Source organism: Nuphar pumila, chromosome 17 (assembly GCF_984573655.1).
Source record: "Nuphar pumila chromosome 17, dmNupPumi1.hap1.1, whole genome shotgun sequence".
Lineage (NCBI taxonomy): Eukaryota > Viridiplantae > Streptophyta > Magnoliopsida > Nymphaeales > Nymphaeaceae > Nuphar > Nuphar pumila.
In genome coordinates, this window is record NC_143265.1 from 27248702 (window position 1) to 27271615 (window position 22914).

Genomic DNA, 22914 nt, shown 5'->3' on the forward strand with positions numbered 1-22914 from the left:
GCCTCCGTGCATGTTAGACAGGCAGGGGAGAAGCCCCCTGCTCTTCTGCTTTGTCAGGCAGGGGTGCAACCCCCTGCCTCCTCATTGCTTGCTGACAACAAGTCATCAGGGGCTTGTAACCCCTGCCCCCGCTTCTTGCGCTCATAACAGGTATGCAAGGGCACAATGCCCCTGCTTCTGCTTCCTTCGCGTTAGGTTAGTGGCAATGACTCTGACCATCTGTTTTGGTGTTAGCGTGCTAAGATTGTCACTTTTGCAGCTCGTACGACGGATCCCTCTAGCATTCCACGACCCGAGCCGTCCATCGCATACACCCGCAGACGCCAGCAAGTTCGCAACTCTCCAAGGTAGGGAAAGATTGCATAAAAGACTTAAACAATTGAATTGAGTTCAATTAACTAAAAAGGACAATTATATATATATATATATACGAGTACGTATTTAACTCAATGACGCAGTTTCACGATCCTTGTCCTTTACTTTATCGTCGTTCATCGCGCAAAGGTTCTGCGTTGCACTCCTACTTACAACCTTTACTTTGTCATTGTGCATCACGCAAAGGTTTTTCATTGCACTCCTGCTTACAACCTTTACTTTGCCATCGTGCATCGCGCAAAGGTTTTGCATTGCACTCCTGCTTACAGTCCTTTACTTTGTCATCACACATCACACAAAGGTTTTGTGTTGCACTCCTACTTACAGTCCTTTACTTTGTCGTCACGCATCGCACAAAGGTTTTGCGTTGCACTCCTGCTTACAGTCTTTTACTTTGCCGTCACGCAAAGGTTCTGCGTTGCACTCCTGCTTACAATCTTTACTTTGTCGTCACGCTTTGTGCCCAAGCTTCTGCTTTTGCATGTGTTGTTACTGCCTTGCTATTGCAGATGACGCTCCGGTTTTCGCTCATTGCATACGCATTTGAGGCATTCTCATGGAGGATGCAAGAGACATCTACCACTCTCCCTCTTGCGACAAGAGTTTAGTAGGGAGTGAGCGATATATCCTCGTCTAAGGAGAGGGATACCTCGCAAGGATCCTGGCTCTTTGTGTACGCAGTCCTGCAGAGTCGACTTGAGATTTAAGGGAGCTGCGCAAAAGCATCAAAGACTGCCCAAATCGAAGCATTTGGAAGGATGCGATTGGCTAGTTTTGTTGAGAAACCAGTATCCCGTCTATCGAGGTCGGTATCGAGTCATGCGAGGCATGTAGATACCTCAATAGTGGATGAGATTCGAGATAATCACATGCCAAATGTTGGCACAAGGTGTTGGCTGTTTAAAAAGACAAAGAATGTCAAAGTATAGTTTGAGAAGCATTACATCTTTGTGAAACACTTCTGATGAGGCTCTTATTGAGGAGTTATACCCCTTTCATCCTAGAGTACTTGTAGTCATGCACTACACGTCTAGTACTGCGATGATCGGGTGAGACGGTTGTGCAACCTCGAATAGTGTTAAATGCATAATACTGTAATCACATAAAATGGTCTCACATTCGCCTTCACAGGCAATATGCTCGAGTGGTTTAAAGATCACAACATAGAATAGGTCGTTAGTTAAGCAACCCCTAACGCACCCATTCACTTCTTGTTGTCCGTCAAGAGAGATGACAGAGCGGTATAAAACTCTAATGGACAGGTTGTTAACAACCACCCTACGGGCATATGATCTGGCCTCCCCAGTCATTGGAGTTAGGGGAAAGGGGCTACAATAGTTAGCTTAACACTTTTGCAGAAGTTGGATGCATCTGTGGCACTGCTTATCAGCCTCTAAGGAATCCTCTCTCGGCTAAAGCCGTCCCCTTTGGAGCAGACTCAACTAGCTATTCGGGTTATTGAAAATACATAGAATAACAGACGCCCAAACTAGTCTCAGTTGTTTCTACGTTTTGCCTGCGCGTACCCACAGGCCAGTAATATCAAAACATAAAGTTTGTTCACACTGGTTGATTGCTCGCTTGCTCGATAGTTTAGTATGCTACTCGTTGAGCTATGCACGCCTGTCAAGGCATTACTCTATTTGGTTAAACTGCTTATGCAGTTCTTTGTTGAGTAATAACTAGCTTTTCATACTAGTTAAGTACTTATAATAATAGCATTATGCCAGTTGCTACATATTAGCATGTGACTTGCTTTACCCCTTGGTCGAACTGCTTGGTGCTTGTTGTAACGTATCTATTATGATTGATGTGATTGCATACAACTCGTAATCTACAAACTGGTGGCAACTAGGATTGATGTGGTTGCTTGTCTTATAAGTTGCTTACATATTGTGATATAACTGTTGTCGTATGATTGCTTATCATGTATAACTTATGAATGACTTGTGATGCAATGGTTTATGCCTTACGATTAATTTAATTATTTGCTGATGGACTGAGCCATATTATGGTAATTGTATGTATTACGAGCATTGCTATGAGTGCTTGTCTTATTCAGTTGTTTTGTTTAGCTGTTAGATAGAGTTAGTTACTCTTCTCCTATAGAATCAACTGGATTGCCATATCTGTGTGTTCTCATGTGTCGTTTACGCATGCTTTGAGGTCCTATTTGAGGATTGTAATATTGGCTATCGACCCTGAGAGCGGTCATTTGCGTTGATGCGTGTATCACAATGATTTTCATTGGCTAGGGATTTTGTTGGGGACCGACTTCCCAAAGGTCTCACTGTGAGGGTATGTATGATCAAGACCAGGTGACCCGGCTAGAGTGGTAGATTCTTTGTGAGGATGTACATTGTCCGCGAACGGGTAGCCGCAAAGACGGTGAACTTCTGTGAGGAAATATACGGTCCAAGACCAGGTATACCATCTAGGGCGGTAATTCCTTGTGAGGTTGTACATTTCCCAGATTGAGTAATCCGGCTAGAGCGGTAGAATCTCTGTGAGGATGTACATTGTCCACGAACGGGTAGCCGCAAAGACGATAAACTCCTGTGAGGAAGTGTATGGTTCAAGACCAGGCATACCATCTAGGGCGGTAATTCTTTATCAGGTCGTATATCTCCCGGACCAAGCGATCCGACGTGGATCTTGTATTTTTGCTTACCATACAAAGTTATGGTGAGTTGTGATGATCTTCTGAGATTGCTTGAGATAGATACTTATGAATCTATAGTTTTGGCTTTCTGCTTTAGCATGATTACATGTTGATCCCTGATGTGAGAATCAGATCTTTAGCGATTTTAGATCATGATCATATTTTGGACCTTCTACGAAAGGATGGGCTTTTCTGAGAAAGTATAACGCCTTAGTGAGTCATAACTGGTGACAGTTGGCTACGTAAGGCCTTGAGAGATGGGAATAGTTTAAGGTGGTTCAGGACAAGCATTTGTTAGAAGTAGTGAGGGTGACAAACGATGACCTGATAATGATTAGATACAGAAACCTCATTCTAGGAACGAGAATAAGCTAGTTGTGTGGTGGTTCACAGCCTACAATCAATTGAATCGTATGCTGCGTTTGTCAGTTGCACAACTTACTTGCTTTGAACTGCTTACTGTTTGCACTACTTACGCATTTGCACTACTTACGTGCTTGCACTACTGACTCGCTTGCACTACTTACTCGCTTGCACTATTTACTCGCTTGCACTACTTACATGTTCAACTGCATATCTGCTTTTAACTGTATAATCTGCTGAATTAAGCGTACTTAATTCAGTTTCCTGTAGTCTCTCTTGTGCACCTACTAGTTTTTCACGAAACTAACCCATTCTATAGGTACAGGTGATGATTAGGTACACCACGGGCGATGGCACGATTGCAAGATGACTTCAAAACTTCTTCTTTCTGCTCTTAGCTCGCGTCCTAGATGTTTTGGGTTTGTAACGGATTTTCCTTGGGATATCCGAATTTATGAGTTTTGGTTCTTTTAACTAACATGCCCAAAGTTGTTAGCTTGTCTTATGTATTAACAAAAGAATAGTCTTCCGCTGATTTCATAAACAAACTATGAAGGAAAACGATTTTTCCTAGTCTCTTGCCTGTTTTCTGAAAAGTTCGCAAGTTTAAAATTTTGGAGCATTACATAATCCACACACACACACACACACACATATTCAGATCATTGCATCAATTTCATATGCATCCATAATTCTTATAAACAATAGGTCAAATCATATTTGACCATTCAAGCGTGAAACACATGCACATACTTTCTATGTAAATTAGTTAGATATTTATGATACACATCAATCATGATACATAGGTGGGATAAATTCGAATCAGACAATCAAAATGCAATCATTTGCAACAAAACTATGTAGGCGTGATATGTCATTCACCTAGTAAGTCAAAACTAGTTATTTGTAGGTGTGATGTGTCATTCACCTATATGCTAATATAAACGTCTCAAATGATAATCTCAAATCAAGATCTAAAATCAATAAGTGTCTCATTCTTATATCTGAGTTCAACATATAATCATGCTATAATACAAAAGTCAAGTCTATAGATTCAAAACTGGCTATATCAACCAACTTAGAAGATCATCGTAATTCATCATAACATTTCATTTAATCATATAAATATTCATAATATCCATGTCGGATCACCTGATCTGAGAAATGTATAACCTCACAAGGAGTTACCATTCTAGACAAATTGTCTGCCTGGTATTGTATAATGCACTTTCTCACAGGAATATACCATCTTCGTAGGCTACCTGCTCTTGGAGAATGCACTTCGTCACAGAGACTTATTGCTCTAGCCGGATTACTTGATCTGGTTATGCACACCCTCACCGAATTTTTTTGGAACAATTTCTCAACGGATACCATGTCCAGTGAAAACTATTGTCACATATGCATCAATACAATTGACCACTTTAAGGGTTGATAGCCATAAATATGGACACATGCATATATACAATCAAATAAGCATTATATCAAACATCACTTCATATGATATTTAAATCATAAAAACACATATTTAACCAGTAAGGTTTCATGAACTATAGCTCACTATTGAACTTAAACATTTATCACATGCATTCATAATTTTGTATCACGTGATACTTAAATCATATCATACAGAAGAATATTATTCTACACATCATATCATCACCACAAAGAATATTGTATTTCATAAATTGAACCTCGAAGCATGCGTAAACAAATATGGGTTTTATGCATGCATACGTGAACATGCACATTTCATAATACGAAGCAACTAAGCCTTAACATATGTAACTCTTATGTAGTTTGAGTTATGCAAACATGATTCAAGTCATATATATACATTTTTACCACATGAATTGATATATAACCTTAGATATAATTGAATAAGAAATGTAAGGTCAAAATCTCATTGAACATCACAACGTACATCATATACACATGTTCTTAAGCAAACAAGACATACAAGTTCAACACAATTTTATAACACTCACATGCATTCTGCCATGCAAGAATAAATAAGTCCAACATATGACAAGACAATATATATAACATTCATAGTATGCATCAAACACGATTTGCACACATTCATAGTAGTTATATGTGCTCAATGTATCAAATTCATACAAACACACAAAACAACATAATATGCGCAAACAAAAGTATGAAGGCACACATTGCATACACATTATACATTCATAAGTGTACGGACATTCAAACTCATACACATGTGTACCTTCAGCAAACACACTTCATATTCTGCTAACTACAATCATGACAAGCATGATCTCCGAACTACAATCACAAGAGTCCTACATATTCATAACTAAGTGAAGTATGTGAGCATGAAAGTGTTACACACAATAAAATAAATTTATTGGGGATGCATTTGCACCATGTACTTATCACAGGAATTTACCTTATTTATATTTCACATTGCATTGATTATAGTCATTTTGATACTTAGCATAAGTATCACATTTTTAGTATATCCTGCACTCAAATCAGTTAAACGTATAGGCAACCATAGCACCCCTAGATATCCACAACTACATGTGTGTATGCACATAACGAGGTAAAAACAAAATATAGGTAGTTAAGCATACATAATAGCCCTAAATATCTACAATTAGATATGGTATGTGCACATAACTTGTATTTGTAATTCAATTAAGTATTTAGCACCATACATCATGCTTGCAAGATTAATGTATAAACATGCTCTCTAAAAGATAAGTTAAGGTATGTTACTCTAATAATGTAAAGTACAATGTATCAAAACCCAAAAGACCTAGGGGTTTCAAAATTCACAAACACCAGTCAAGCAACAATATGAGGCTCACCGCTTGACATAGATTCTCTTATCCGAATACCGTCTGAAGCATCCTTGGCCAATAGAACTTTGACAACCCTTGATAAACTCATATATGTTTCAAGCAGAAAGTGTTGCCCAAAAAGCATCATCCTCAATTCCCAAAAAGATACCCCAACAACAAGAAAACCAAAATTACACCATTCTTTCCCCATAAATCCTTGTAACTGCAAAAATAGCACCTCGTAAAGAAGAGTGGTAATCCACTGGCATGCTTGCTTTCTCTAGATCACCAGAATGAGTGCAAAGATCAACCATGCACCAAAAGTGAGAAAAATCAGTTTGATACCAAAATCATAACCCATGCTCTCAAAAAGTACTTGACCCTGCTTGACTAAACTAACAGGAGCATAAGCAGTCAGAAGACCAACAAAAGTGATGTTATCAGGTTTCACCTCTTCCTTAACGGCTGATAACTGCCCAGAAAAGCTCAAAGAAGACGTACCCTTCATGCTTGAATTTGATCTCAATACGTGATGGGAGGTCTTAACTAGTGCTTCTATGGCACCATTACAAACAGAAGCGAGCATCTCCTGCACCTTAGCCTCATATTTGGGATTCGTTAAACTAGAGAAGATATTGTTGTAGGTGTTGATATTGATAGTCTTATCGAGGTAAACCCCAACCACGATAGTCATACAAAAAAAAAACTAAATAAAACATGTAATTACTTCTCTAAATTTTGACCCATAGACGATGTTCTTCCAATTTGGCATTGGCAGGGCCATCTACGCCCCATAAAATCCACAATCTTCTGTGGAAGCAGAGGAGCCAAGACTACCTCCATCGTTATGGTCAGGGCGGCCCCGTGAGAAGACCACGATTGGAGTAGAGGAGTTGGTGCTCATGAAAGCACCAAAGATTGAGCAGAAGGTCATCTCGGTGGCGACTGGTGCTCCCAGCTGACAAAGGTGACTCGACAGAGGTCGGGTGCCTATGTCGACAAAAGAGGGGTGGCAGCGAACAGGGTTGGTGTCAGTAAACCCAAAAGAGAAAGAGAGTTACCTGGCAGTCGTGGCCGATGGATGGGGTGTTCGATTGGTGGCTGGCGATAGTGGCTCCTGCAGGTGGTGTGTTCGTGACAAAGAAGCAACATGAGAGAGTGGGGAAAATAGGCGAAAGTGGTGGTGGGTTATGGTTCGACTTGGGGGGGGGGGGGGGGGGCTCTTAGGAAGAAAAAGGAGAAAAAAAAGGAGAGTGGGTGCCCAAGTGGGCCTCACATGTATCTGAAAAAACATCATTCCCTAACACATCTCTTCCTTCTTCTCTTCTCTTCTCTTCTTCCTCAACCATCAAAGGATATCAACTTACCTTGGAGGTGCTGGACGACTGGGAAAGAAGCCTTCTTGATTCGACATACCATGAAAGTTAGTTGGTGATTTGATTCGTCAAAGAAAGGTAGGGGGCATTAGTGTTCGGTGCTCTATAGCATAAGTATGTTGCATACCGTTTGAATATATGTATGAAAATACATATACTCAGGCATGGTATTTAACCATGATGGATCATAGATTAAACCGATCCCTATTAATAAAAAAAATGTGCAGCATTGTAAACACTCCAAATTTTCCAGATCAATTTCGGACATCCTTTTTTCACAGATGTCAGCCCCCTGCAGTACAGTGTAGGAGTCTCACCCTTATGTCTACTCCAGTTTAGAGGCCATTTTATCCTATTTTGTCAGCAAAATTATCATTTTACCCCTAGGTCACCCTAAACCCTTGTCAGTTAGACTTAGCCAAGCTCATCTTAAGTTCAGAAGAGTTAAAATATCAGTCATTTCTAGCTCTCCTGAGCTCATGATGAGCAGTGCTATTTCATTTTAGCCAAATTTAGTTCATTTCAAGCGAAATGATCTCATTTCTAGCTTGAATTTTAGCTAATTGTCTCCAAGTCAGTCAATTCCAGTAGATCCTTTTTCCATGTGTCTAATTTGAGCTCATCAGAAGTTCGAATGACTCAGTTCTAGTTCAAAGTTACTTCCCACATTCTTGGAATCAATTTCAGCTAATTTTTAGCTTATTTCAGCCAAAATTGAGCTAACCTCAGTCCACCCAGCTAGTGTTTTAGCTCCATATTTAGATTACCTCAGTATAACTAACCTTCAATTCAGTTCTATCCAGTTCAAGTCAGTTCAAACCAGTCCAATCTAGTGTCACTCTACACCCTGTAGAGCAAAACAAAAAAATTGATAATTTCTTGGTCATTTTATTCAGAATATCAATTCTGTCAATTTCCAAGCTGGGGAAATCCCCAATCTAGACTCAGATCAATTCTTTTATCTGATATTTTATCTATATCCAAGATCCAATCCATATTTCAATTTGGATATTAGATCTGATATCCATTCTCTATCTTAGACCTGGAACTTTCATCTAATTCATTTTATTATCTATATCCAGAGTCCAATTTACTTTCTGAACCTGGATTATCTTATTAGATATCCAAGATCCAATCAATCACTTCTAGATCCATTCCTTAATTTCCAGGATCCATATCCATCTTGATCTAGATCCAATTTCCAATTTTGTCTTCATATCCAGAATCCAGCTTACACTTTTCATCATTCGAGATCTATTTTAAGTGTTTTTATCGTCGATCCAGGATTCCTTCATTATTTTCAAACATGGACTCTAACTCATGATCCGAGATCCAGATCCATTTGTCATTTTCAAACTTCAGATCCAGAAATGAATTCAAACTGTCTTCTGATTTCAAACTTGGGTTCAAAATAGATCTTTTAAATTGAAAACCTAGTACTTTACATCATATTTTTTAAAATGTTTTTCAGAAAAATATCTTTCTCAATATATCAGATCTGGATCCGGATCAAATTTCTAATTTGGATTTCATCAAGCTTGTATTTTGAAACGGATCTTAGATCCAATTTGATCCAAAAGACCCACCTAGGTGGCATCACATTTATCATTTTCTCTTCATTTTACTTTCCCATTTTTGTCATTTTAGAATTCTAGTTAGTTTAGGATTTTGATTTTCACTTTTGTTTTTATCTTCTATTTTTAAATCTTGTTAAAACCTTTATTTTACTTGCTTTTAAAAACCAATGTGGGGCCTACCTAGGTGGAACCACATTTGAGGTTTTAATTAGGGTTTTAATTAGTTTGAAAATAGGAAAATCAAAATAAACCTTAATTAGGTTAATTAAAAAAGAAAAAGAAAAAAAGAGAAAAATAAAAAAATCTCAAAATTGCATATGTGATGGCGGCCACCTCCAGTAGGTAAACATTTGTTGTAGCAATTAAAATTTGCTCTTTCTTCTTCTTTGTTGTAGCAAGAAGGAAAGAAGGCCACCTCCAGTAGGTAAACCTCCTCTCCGCTCTTTCATTTATCTTTTCTTTTGCTTCTTTTATTGATTACATTGTTGTATTTCATTTTTATTACAGCCATCATGAAGATGGAACTCGATTTTTTCATAAAATCGAGTTCCTCTTTAATCGGATATAGCAATTGCTCCATGCCTTTTGTTATTTTGATTTTATTTTGTTGATTCTTTAGTAGATGTATTTTAGTCTTAGATTATTGTTTTCATTCATGCAAAATCAAAAAAATATTGTATCTATGCTTCTCTTTTCATTTTATGCATAATTAGATTAAGTTTTTGTATTCTCTTTTATAATTCTGCATGAATTTTGATTTGGCCTCATATTAGCACCATCATTTCGGGGGTTTATCCTTGTTTTTTTTATCTGATTTTTTTATGGAAGATTCATGAATATATTTCCATGAATCTATGAAATTTTCATGATTTTTGGGCATCTGATGACACACTTTAAAAATCAAGAGTCAGAATCTGTTATTCTGCATCGTTAGGATTTTAGCAGAATTCGGGCCAACTTGCTAGAGTGATATCTCCCTAACCGGAGATGATCTTTCTGATCTGTAAAAAGTGGTGTCTCCATGATTGAATCTAGTTTATTTTTGCAAATGTTTAGCAATTTCGATGGTCATTTCATATTTTATTTTGATCGAAAACCAGAACCCTATCATTCTGCATCATCAGGCACTACTCATAGCCTGAACCATCTTGCTAGAGTCATATCTCTCTAATGAGAGATTATTTCCCAGATTTGTAAAAGGTTTTTTCTTCATTTAATGTCTAGTTTACCTTTACCAATTTTTAGAATTTTCTATGGTTAATTTTTATTTTAGTTTTATAAAAAACCAGAACCCTGTCTGTCTGCATCCTCAGGCGTTGATCAGATCTATGATCAACTTGTCAAAGTCATTTCTCCTCAATGAGAGATCATTTTTAACATCTGTAAAAGGATTTTATTCATTTACATGTCTAGTTTGTGTCTGCCAATTTTATAAATTTCTATGATTATTTACTATTTTATTGTAGTTGAAAGTTGTGACTAGTTACAGAACACTATGTTCTGTAACAGGTTCATTTTCTTAGATAGAGCAGTGACTTTGCAAAGTCACTACACCCAAACCAAAACAACTTTTCAATTTATGTAAGTTGGAGTAGTTTTTAGATCTTTACAAGCAACTCATCCCATAAATTTGGGAGAAATTGAGTTGGTTCAGCCTCTAAAACACCCAAATTACAGAAACCTATATGTTAAATTCAATCTCCTGCTTCTAAAATTTAATTTCCCAATGTATCATTAATATCTCATGATTCAGAAATGATTTTCACATTCTGTAAAAAGAAGATATTTTTTTGACTTGTCTTGAGTCTACATACTCAATTTGGGATTGAATTGATTTTTTTTAAACCTTCTTTTACCCGAAAAACTCCGATAGGTTTTTCTGTAAATTTCATTTCTGCAAATTCCTGTTTCAATTTTCCAAAGTTTGATAGAAGTCCCTAATTCAGGTTTTTCTTCAATCATTTTCTAAAATTTTCAATTCTAGTTTATTCCTAAGGTTGTTAGGGGTCTCCATACCAAATTTCAGAAATGTTCATGGTCATTTAGCATCTCATTCATTAAATTTTTCAAAATCGATTTTCTAAAAAGTCATAATTTTGCTAAAAGAGGGCAAATTAAGCATTTTCTCATTTAATTTCCCAATTTCGGATATTATTTTCATGATTTAAAATTTTGACAATGTTTTTTATCATATTAACAAGCTCTCTAATCAATTTCATAAACCTTTGAGTTTCCATGTGATGCATATTTCAAAAATTCTTTTAGAAAACCCTAATTTTAAGGCCATAGTCTTAATTTTAGGGGTATTTTGGTCATTTTGTCCCTAATTTCGGAATTTATTTTCCATAATAGATTTGTTTTGATGGTTTATAAAATCATGAATCCATCCTTTATTTCATTTATGATTTTGATTTTATGAAAAGCATGGAAGAGGCTTATTTCAGGAAAATGTCTTTCGATTTTCGATATTGTTGGAAGAATCCAGAAAAGCCTATAGTTTTCCACAAACATGTTTGTTAATTTTGCAGGAAAAACTCAAGATGTTGTCTTTCTTTATTTATTCTTTTATTTTTCTTATTTCATTATCCAATTATTCCATGTAAATTGTAATCAAGTATAAAAAATGATGGAAATTTCCTTTTCTGCATTAGATAGATTGCATTGCATATAGTTTATTTTCTCGATATTAAATGCTATAGTTTGTAATACACATATTTTAAATTTCATAATGGTCAACACGAATGATATGTACACCTTCTTCTAAGAAGTTGATAAACTTAACAAAATTCATATTTTTGGCCATAGTCAGAATACAAATGAAATTCAGATTTATTAATTTATTTTAAGTTACAAAAACCCTACACTCTTAGGCTATTTTAAAAAATCATTGCATATTTCAAAAGTTTTCCAAGATATTTTCAATAAGATGTATTTAAAATATATTTGTGGCCATATTCATGGATATGTGGCAAATTCATCTTTATTAAATTTTATGAAAGCATAAAAAAAATTCAAAACAAAAGAAATTTGCAAAGGTTTTTCTTTTCTCAAAACAAATTTATAAAGTTTTTTCCCTTTTCTCAAAAACAAAATTCAAAACAATCATCTGGATTTTCCTTCTTCAAAAAAATTGTTTTTCTAAAAATCATCTGGATTTTCCTTCTTAAAAATCGACTTTCTCAAAAATATCTCTAAAGCATTTTCAAAATTTTGAATTTTCCAAAAATCTTCTTTTCAAAATAATTCAATTTCAAAGCAATTTAGATTTCAATTTCAAAGCAATTTCAATTTCAATTTCAAAGCCATGTCAATTTAATTTCAAAGCAATTTTAATTTTAATTTCAATTTCAAAGCACTTTCAATTTCAATTTCAAAGCAATTTCAATTCAAAGTGATTTCAAAGCAATTTCAATTTTAAGACAATTTCAAAGCAATTTCAATTTCAAGATGATTTCAAAGTAATTGCAATTTCGAGATGATTTCAAAGAAATCTCAATTCAAGGTCAATTCAAAGTAATTTAAATTTCAAGATAAATTTAAAACAATTTCAACTTCAAAATAATAATCTGGATTCCTTGTTCAAAAATCAATTTCTTCAAAATCATCTAGATTTCCCCTCTTAAAAATCATTTTTTCTTGAAATATCTCCTTTTTAAAACATTTTCAAAGTGATTCCAAGCAGGCATCACAATTTTCCAAAGTATCTATTTTCAAAATAACTTCAAAAATAATTTCCAAAATCATTTCAAAGAAAATTCAAAATAAATCTCAAAACAATTTTAGAGCAATCTCAAAGGCATTCTAAGCATGCATCAGTATTTTCCTTAAAAATTTTCTCAAAATCACATGATTAATTTTCTTTCTACATTTTAGGACTTAGAATAATTACTTAAACATTTTAAGCAAAGCAAGACATACCGTTCAATCCTTGGTTCGATTACCCCTACTAAAGGCACCAGGAACGATTGAACCTCATACCGACAGACGGATCCTATTTTTTAATTTTTCTGTATTTTTAAAAAATGGAGGTGAGTTTTTCAAAATCTTTTTCAAAAAATCAAGTGGACTTAGAAAAGTAAAATTTTGCAATGATCACAAGCATAGGGGATTAGGTTGGAACACAACTCAGTATGTGTATCGATCCCCATAAATGGTGGTGTAACACCTCAAATTTTGTATCCCAAAAATCATGATTTTTTTTAAATAACTTTTTATAAAATAGCAGTGAAAAACCAAAACAGAACAAAAACTTAGCACATTACTTCTCGTTTACATTCATAGCCATACATGCATTTAAAGAAGAAATCAAATATTCACAAATTGAATTAAAAGTCCATACATGTCCAAATTAATGATAAAAGTCTATTTAATAATTTTAATTAAATATCAGAGTCTTGAGCAATTAAAATTTGCTCTCAGTCCAAAACACTCAGAGATTGGGAAATGCATGACTCGGTCCCCATCGCAACCTTCCGCCATCACATATGAGCTCACTCACTTCTTAAAAAAATATTAAAATCCATATATTAGACAACACTTGTCTTTGTAAGGTAAAACTATACATAACACATAAATCAAAACTAGTAAGCATGAATTACTTTAATTTTTTATGCATTTAACAAAAGTAAATAAGACAAAAATTGAACACACATTGCTAATATCTCATGTAAGCATATATTTGCAAAACTAACTCCAATCAATCATTCATTCAAACATAAATAATCAAACATGCATGAACAGTTAAAAATGCATGCACTTACCATTGTAGAAGCCGATTTTATGCATGAACTAATTCTTATCTTTAATTAACTTTTCTTTCTTATATGATGCATGCTATAACTATCTAATGCACAATCGTTTAAGTTATAGTTTTCAGAACCCTATGGGTACAACACACAAGCAGAAGTCCTGAGTTAGGGCTACAGCGCAGACAATGTTTTCAATCAAGGAGTGACTTTAGCTTTACCATGCACCATTCACTAATGTTGGGTAAGGGATGCCAAAAGTAAGAAAAGTTCTCACACTACCATCCCGATGCATCAGACTTTACTCATGAGATTTTGTACCTTCATGCTACAGTCTAATGTGGAGGGTTCTTTTATCCTCATGGTTGGAGAGGAGCAACCTTCCATGCTGAAATCGATATCCATGAAGCCAGATTAGTATCACTCACCTTCTCTTAGTGAGTATCAATCATTTAATATTACATGTTTAACTTTTAATTACTTGTTTTACATGCAACATTCATATAATAGTCTCATTTAATGAATTTGACCACTTCGGGGCCTATGAAAACTAGCTTATGCTATGCGTGAGTATGAAAACAGGCTAGGAACTATTTAACTCTAGCCCATTTTTAATTACTGGTTAGAATGGGGTGTCAAGCCAGACTTGTCTGGCCGGCCCGGCCTGACCCGACCAAGGTCTATCGACCCTTATGTGGGCTAGGTGATGCCGTTACTCAGGGCAACAACCCACCAACTGAGAGATGCATAGCCTCAGTATGCGTTGCGAGCATGCTAGGTTTGTGCCATGTTTGAATTAAAAAATATATATAGCCAACTGGGTGCAAACCGACTGGAGTGTGCAGACTACCATCCGGTTGCCTCCTCCTTGTTGCATGATAATGTATGATAATGCATTTATTTTTAATACATAAAATCATGTATTTTAGCATCTTTTATTGGTTTACATTTCATGCTTATAATATTTTAGGGTTAAAGAAGCCATGATTTAAATTTTGTGTGATTCAGAGTTAAAACAAGGAAGTTATGGCCGTTTTACGATTGTTGAGCAAATCCCAAGGCAATTCAGACCTTAATCCAGTCCAAAACACATTAATTGGATCTTAGATCCAATACTAATGTGTTTAGCAAATGCAAATCCCCAAATCCATTTCATAAATTTTTAGAAACCTCTTTTGAAAAAGGTGCCACCCCCTTTTTGCACATTTAAAATTAATAGGTAGTATTTTGAAAATAGGAAACTCAATTTGAAATTTCGTAAAACCTATTTTTAACTATAAATAGTCACTTAAGGGGGGGCGTGAAAGGGGTCTTCAGCCCATTTCACGCCTACCCCTCTCTTACCTCTTCACCTATTCTTTGAAATTCTATGCCTTATCCCTTTTCACACCAACCCCTCTCTTACCTCTTCACCTCTTCTTTGAAATTCCATGCCTTCTCCTTTTGCTTCGTTTTCCCTCTTTTCTTTATTCCTTCTCCTTTTTCTTTTTCTTCTTCTTTTATTCTCATCAAGCAATGAAGGTATGCATAGAAGCCCAATCAGAGGAGGGCTTGGCATCTACAACTAGCTGAAGATCATTTTTCTTCACCCTCACTCATCGGATTCATTGGATTTTGCAAGAAATTCGATGGATTCTCTTTATCCCTCTCTTTATTTCATGCAAGAAATTAGATTAGTTTCTTTCTTTTAAATGCATTTTAATTTTTATAATTTATGTTTTAATTTTATAATTAGATCATTTAGGAATTAGATTTTAGTCCATGAATCTCAAATTTTTCATCCTTTGATCTAATTCAATAGATCAAAGTGTGAAAATCGAAATTCTGGAAATTCATTTTTGTTGATTTTCTATAGCTTTTTGTTTTGATCATAAATCGAGTTTTCGAAATCCAAATTATGATCCGTAAAATGAATCTAATTCTTGTTTAAATTCTTTTGATCTCTAAAAAAAATTCAACAAGTTCAAATTCCGTTTCATAGGCCATTTTAAGCTTTTTTTAGCAACATATTTTGGCAACTCTTTTTTCTGCAATTTTTATTTTCTATATTTTTTCTGCTTTTTGTTTTTAATATATCTGGAGCTTCCAGAATCTAAATTCAAATCCGTAAAATGGATTGGATTTTTGATCAAATCTAATTTTTTTGTGAAATTTTTGTTTATTTCTAATCTATTTTACTATTCTAAATCTGTTAAATACCAGAAGCTGTCAAAAAATTTGTCAACAATTTTTAGAGTTGTAAAGTTACTATTCATTTGTTAATAAATTGAGTTTTACGTTGATTTTTATAATTCTTTAAATTAGATTCTTTTCATTCACATGTTGAGAATATATCTAAAATTTACGAGAATGATCTGAATTAAATTGGTACCTAATTTAGTCAAATTATAGAAACCTATTCTGACAGAAAATTCTATAATAACCAAAAGCATAAGTGTAATTTTGCATATTAATTCAAATTAATGTAGAATTTCATATTTTTGTATTTTTTATTGTTTTTGCAGAGAGGCACCATTTGTTGATTCCACAATGTTAAAGTGAAGTGTATTTGAATCTAAAGCGAATAGGCAAAGGGCAAAAAAGCTTCAATTTCATTTTTTTTGTATTTTTCTTTTTCTAGTTAATTAGGGCCTTTTGGCCACATTAAGGAGTTGTAATTAATTACAATTCAAGTAAAGTTTGGTGACCAAGTTTTCATAAATACTTTTCATAAAAATATATTTTTAAAAAAATATATTTTTAAAAAAATATATTTTTAAAAAAATATATTGAGAAAGTGAACAACATTGCACAACAGGTGTGGCATCCTGCGGGGCACAACCATTGTGGCTGGTTGTGCTGAACAGTGTTGCCTGTAGAAGCAGCCAGTGCATGTCACCTTGTGTTGGGACATTGCAAGTTCAAAAACCCATTGGTATATGGTTGTATAACTGGTAGCGGGTCTGCCTAACCCCAGCTTGCCTTTCAAAAGATAATCTAAAAAAAAGAGAAATTATGGCAAACTGACTGGGTTTGCTGATGCATTAGTTGGCTGCCGATTTATGCTTGCGCAGTGGGCTGTCACAATTTTGTCGAACACAACAGACACATTTTGTTGTGTTACAAAGGGGGCAAGCTCCCTTTCCTCGTAGTTGTATGATCGGTAGGGTGCCCCTCCTTAATGGGGTATAAATTTTATGGTTGTCATGGTTGCAAGCCTGCCACTGATTGTCGTAGTGTGATCGTTGCAAAATTTTCTCCTTTTCCTTTCAGCCTTTTCCCCCCTTTCGAGGAGAAAAAGAAAGAAAAGAAAGATAAAGAGAAAGAGAGAAGGAAAAAAAACTCTTTTGCAAGGTCTCACTTGACCTTTATTTGAAAAGATATTCTGAAATTTACTCGCCTCTGTTTTGAAAATTTTGTGGGAAAATGAAAAGACAGGATTCGCTCGTCGGTACGAGGTTCAACCGTTCCTGACGCCTTTACTAGGGGTAATTGAACCAAGGATCGAATCAATGCCTTTTGCTTTGCCTAAATTTGTCTAAGTGATTATTTTGAAATCCTAGATGCACATTGAATCATGCTTGTGCTGTGAAAATGCAAAGATATATGCTTTTGAGAAATGCTTCAGAAATTTTGGATTTTTCCAAGTGACTTTGAAATAAGTTTGAAAAATATCTTTGAAGAAGTGATTCAAAAATTGAACTTGATTTAAAAAACTAAGATTTGAATCTACACTTGGAATTTGAAAAGGAAATTTTGAAATTTGGAAGTCAGAACTGCAATTGAAATCAAAGGTTGAAATAGAATTGAGATTTTAAGAGTTTCTAAAATTGAAACTTTGAATTAAAAGGAAGATAGATTTTTTAAAAGAATGTTGGAAAAAGTTGAATTTTTGAAATTGGAACTCAAAATCGAATATGGAGTTTGAAATTTAAAGTTTAGAATGGAAATTAGATTTAAATTAGAATCTGAAATTGATTTTTGAAATTGAAATTTAATCTTGAAATTAGAAGTGAATTTAGGAATTTGAAATTGAATTTAGAATCTGAAATTGAAATTGGATTTGGAACTCAAGAATGAATTTAGAGATTGAAAATTTGGAAAAATAAACTTTGAAATTGGAAATGAATTTGAATTTGGGATTTGGAATTGAAAATGTAATGAAAATTGGATTCAAATTGAGATTTTGAAACTGAGAATAGAATTTGAATTCGGACTTGGAATTTGAAATCAGAATTGAATTTGAAAGTTGATTTAAAAATTCAAAGTAAATATCAAATTTTGATTTGGAATTCCAAAGTGGATTTCAAAACTTTGATTTTGAGTTGAATTAAAACTTAGGATTTGAAATAGAATTCAAAAATGGAAATAATGAATTTGAATGAAAAATATGAAATTTAGAAAAGTGAAATTCAGAATTGAAAGTTGGAATTTTGAAATAAGATTTAAGACTAAATGGAATTGAAAATAAAAGATGAATTTGAATTTGTAAATAAAAGTTAAAAATGATTTTGAATTTAGAAATGAGAACTGTATTTAAAAATTTATCTAAAAAATCACTTGGTATTTGGAAAATGATTTGAAATAATTTGAGAAAGAATGCAATTCTATCCTAAATGTGAATGCTTTGAAATTTATTTAGAGAGTAGAATTTAGAAGCATATTTTATTCTTTAATAGAATTAAAATAAGATTAAACCATAATACATTCATGGCTATGGTCATAAATGTATTATAATATAATCTTTATTTAAATTTTAATAAAGAATAAAATAAATTTTTGTGCCTTTATAGGATTTAAAATAAAATTAACTTTTAATATATCCATGACTATGACCATAAATATATCTCAAGCTAATTTATATCTTAAATTCTAATAAAGAAAGAAAAGAATATTTCAGAAAAAATATGATGAAAATCATATGTTTTTTCATAAAAGATAAAAATCCTAAGTATTGTTCACATTTTGACTATGGTCATAAATGTGAATCATTTATTTAAAATTATTTACCTCTTATTAGAAAGGTGCACGTACCATTCATGTTTCACCATTCGTGAATTTTTGAAATAAAGATAAAAATAAAAATAAAAATAAAATGAGATGTCATAAGCAATTATGAGAACTATATGCTCATACATTCTATTCTAAATTGAAAGCAAAAATTCTCATTAATATCAAATTATTACAGTCTTTGAATTGAAATTGAAATATCAGAATTCCTAATCTGAGAAAAAGAAATCAGCAATTTCCATATCTTTCCTGCAAAAACTGAGTTAGCAAAATGCCAATATAGAAGAAAATGGAAAATGCTATGTTAAAGACCCACATGCACATGGTCATGCCTAGTCTAATGAAGAAAATGAATATGCAAATAACTAGGTTAATGCTAATGAGAAGAACATGCATATGCATCTAAGTATGATATTCATGCTAAATAAGGAGTGTAACACTCATATGTGATACGCATATGTGATATGCATATGCATATATGCAATACTTGTGTCTATGTGCAAGTGTTGCAGTGAATGTAGAAAATGTTGTAGTGAAAGTATAAGTGATGATGTATGTGCAAGGTGCTTTTCTGCATATCAACAAACCCTACCACAATGTGGACTGGATCATGAAATGTGTGAATGATGAAGTCAAATTGAAAATATTGTTGAAATGATAAAGGTGATGGAGATGACACTATTTGGAATGCATATGATATAGAACACTAGCCTAATATAGGCGATATGCTGAACAGAGAATGAAAAATATGTTGTTATGAGATGTATTCTACAGGGAAGTGAACTGCTATGAAGGGTGAACGAGTAAGATGATACCCAGATAATATATAATATGTATATGCAGGAAAATATGATGAACTAAAAGGGGATATACAATGATGAAATGAAATGCAAAGCCATGACTAAATCTGTGGTGCACATGCAGTAGAGTGTAATGTTGAAATGGCGGGTGCTAGGATTGAATATGGTTTGCAAAGTGGGCAAGTGATATACATATGTTGTGAAAAATACTGTGAAAAATGTAGTGGATGAAGGTGAAGTGGTAAGAAAAAATGAACTGGTATTGGTGTTGCAAGATGTGCAGGGAAGTGTGTAAAAGTGATGGGTTGTGGTAATGGAGAAGGGTACGAGGTGGCATAGGAAGCTATAATGAATTCTAGGCTGTTGCGGGAATACATAACATGGTATTACAGCAGTTTGTGGGCTATTAGTAATACCTGTGAAGATCACAGCCAAATGTGGAAGTGTTGTGAAGATGTTTGGTTGCAACTGTAAAAATGTTGTGAAAATGCGCATAAGCTGTTGTGAAGAGGTGAAGTTAAGTGTTGTGAAGAGTGTAATGGAGATGTGAAATGGTAGGTGTTGTGTTGAAGAGATAAAGTGAATGTAAAGAATGTAGTGAAGTGTTGCAAGGTGAAGATGGAGTGTTGTGGTGGAGATACAGAAAATGCATGATACTTAACATAGGTGGTTAGGTGATTAATGCAGAGGGGTTGTTGTGAATAGTGAAAATGCTATGTCGAGGATGCAAGAATGCATAACATGAAGTTATGGCAAGCTGCCAAAGATGCTGCGGTATGGAACATACCGGGGATGGGTGTGAGTATATAGAACCAGGTGTTGTGATGATAAGTGATGGGAAGGCAGGGAATGAACAGTGGTGATCATAGGTGTAAATGCAACTAGTGAAGGTGCAGTGTGCAGAAGGTGAGAAGATGAGGGTGTAAGTGTCAGTACGCTTGTCGTGTGTATACAGGTGCAGTGAGGTGCAAATGTTATATGCTCATGTAGCAATGCTAGCGAAATGCAAAATAAAGTAGTGGAAGTGAAAATGCAGCAAGTGCTGCTGATATGCAGTGAAGAGTGTCAATGTATAGGGGATACAGTGAAGGTGTGTATGCAAATGAAGCTGTAGTAGGGAGTGTGTGGTAGTGAATGTGTGCAAGTGTTGAAACAGAAGTAAGTGTAGTAGGTGAGTGTTGTGTGGAAAAGAGGTAAACAGGTAAAAGGTGGTATGCTCAATGATTAGCAGCAGTGACACACGGGTAGCCCGTCAAATGCTGTGCAAGGGAATGATGGTGAATGAGAGGTATAGTAGTGAGGAGGGTATAAGCAATGGTGTGACTGGTGTACAATCCTATGCATCTTATGTACAACCTGTAATACGTCATAATGCACAGCCATGGGAAAATCAAACATATGTTTAACAAAACACTACACTGCTAAAGGGGAAATTACCTATGCTAAGACTGGGTCTGATGTCGATGCATTGTGAAACATAAAACAATGAACAACATATAGGTGCAAAGATGCTTCAGAGGTTATGTGGGGGATGCATATAGACTGGTATGCCATACCAGTACTGTGTCTAATTATGCATTAATGTTAAGCTAATCTAATGTGAGGGTATTATTCTAAAATGGCATGCAGTGATATGGCATACCGAAGGTTTGCTGCTGTAATGTAATAAGGGGGTTAGCACAGCGGTGCCAGTGAAATGATATGCCAATGTTGTATGCAAGTGCAGGGGATATGTGATAGTGAAATGATGACATGTTATGTACAAACTAAGTATGCCTATGTAATGTTGTGTGCAAGTGAGAAAGGCAGGTGGTAAGCATGCGCAGAAAGGTAAAGAAGTGATGTTGGGTTAAGACACAATGAAGATGCAGGTGCAAGAGTATAACTGGTGGCGCAAGTGATGTGCTTAAGGTGTAGTGATGATGCCAGGGGCTTGGCTGGTGGCTATTGCAGAAAACTGGAGGTGGCATGAGTATTGTGATGTGACTTCAGCAATTTGAATGCCAATGGGTGAGGGTCCAGTGCTTAATAAGAGAATTTCCACTCTCTTGTAACGCTGAGCCCAAATGAGCGGGTAATACAACAAATCTTTCCATGATATTTTGCAGTAGAATCTGCCACAACAACCTAGATAAGACGAGCATCACCATCAGTGTTGTGCCGACAGAATAGTCTGCTGATGGATCTGATGGTGGCTGGATAACAAAGTTTAGAAGGTGAAAGGCGCCATAATGTAATTGAAAGGTCCTCACAAAATCTCGACTCCAAATTCATAGCGGATGATATCCTTAGAATTTTACAGGGAGATCCAGAACGATCTTCATGGTACAATAGAAGCATACATTACAGTAAGTATCAAGAAGAAAGTAAAATTGAACCACTTGTCTTTATGCCATAACCTGTCACCATTAGACATGCAGCTTGCTAATTTGCCACAGGACGAAAAAGAGATCCAAATGCACCACATCAAACAAGGGAAACATCATCCCTGATTTGTTCTCAAAGACAACATTAGCGAGATTTGCATTTTAACCAATCTTGAGCTCAATCAATCTTGACAAAAGGGAAAAATAAAAAAAAGAGGAAGGGAAAACAACATTTTCTGTAGTAAGTGTTATGATTAGAACTACGAACAGTGAGCATCCCATAACAACAAAAACTAGGCCATTAAGACTACGGAACTTGAATTGATTAAATGAATGCATAGATTGCAACAGACTCGGATGCAAGGAAGGGTTTTCATCACCATTTCCAATCTCCACGCACAAAGGTGCATATAAGTAAGTGTTGAGGGAACCTCTGCACATGTTGCTACGAGGGAAACCATCATAACTAGAAGGGAACCAAAACGTAACAGACTCACATGAGCCCTGAACCCAACCTAATGAAGAAAAAATTGATGAAGAGAATTCCAAACAATGGTATCTCAACTCTCAAAGCCAGGGGCCATACCGAATATTCAACTGGGGTTCATGTAACTTGATGGAAATGCAGAACCACTGATTAAAATAGAAATAAAAGATCACATCAATGGTAGGATAACCAAATCATGGGAAGGGAAATGCTAAATCAAAGTGGGCAGTATGATGATCAAATGCACTTATGCAATGTAACAGGTTATCAAAATAGAACAAGAAATCAAGATCAATATACAACCAAGATCAACAGACAACCAAAACAAAAACAAGAACTCGAAAATCAAAAGATGATAAAAATG

At 34.9% G+C, this 22914-nt stretch overlaps 1 protein-coding gene across 1 annotated transcript in view; it reads right to left on the reverse strand.

Moving 5' to 3' along the window:
- The window catches only part of LOC149811820 (rhamnogalacturonan I rhamnosyltransferase 1-like), a 78219-nt gene extending 70896 nt beyond the window's left edge, over positions 1 to 7323 (reverse strand). The window contains exons 1-2 of the mRNA XM_089993216.1: positions 7272 to 7323; positions 6238 to 6490 (exon numbers count right to left, since the gene is read on the reverse strand). Of these exons, the coding sequence (XP_089849342.1) occupies positions 6238 to 6421 (184 nt within the window). The 5' untranslated portion in view covers positions 6422 to 6490; positions 7272 to 7323. The remainder of the gene's footprint in view (positions 1 to 6237; positions 6491 to 7271) is intronic.
- Positions 7324 to 22914: the final 15591 nt, after the last annotated feature.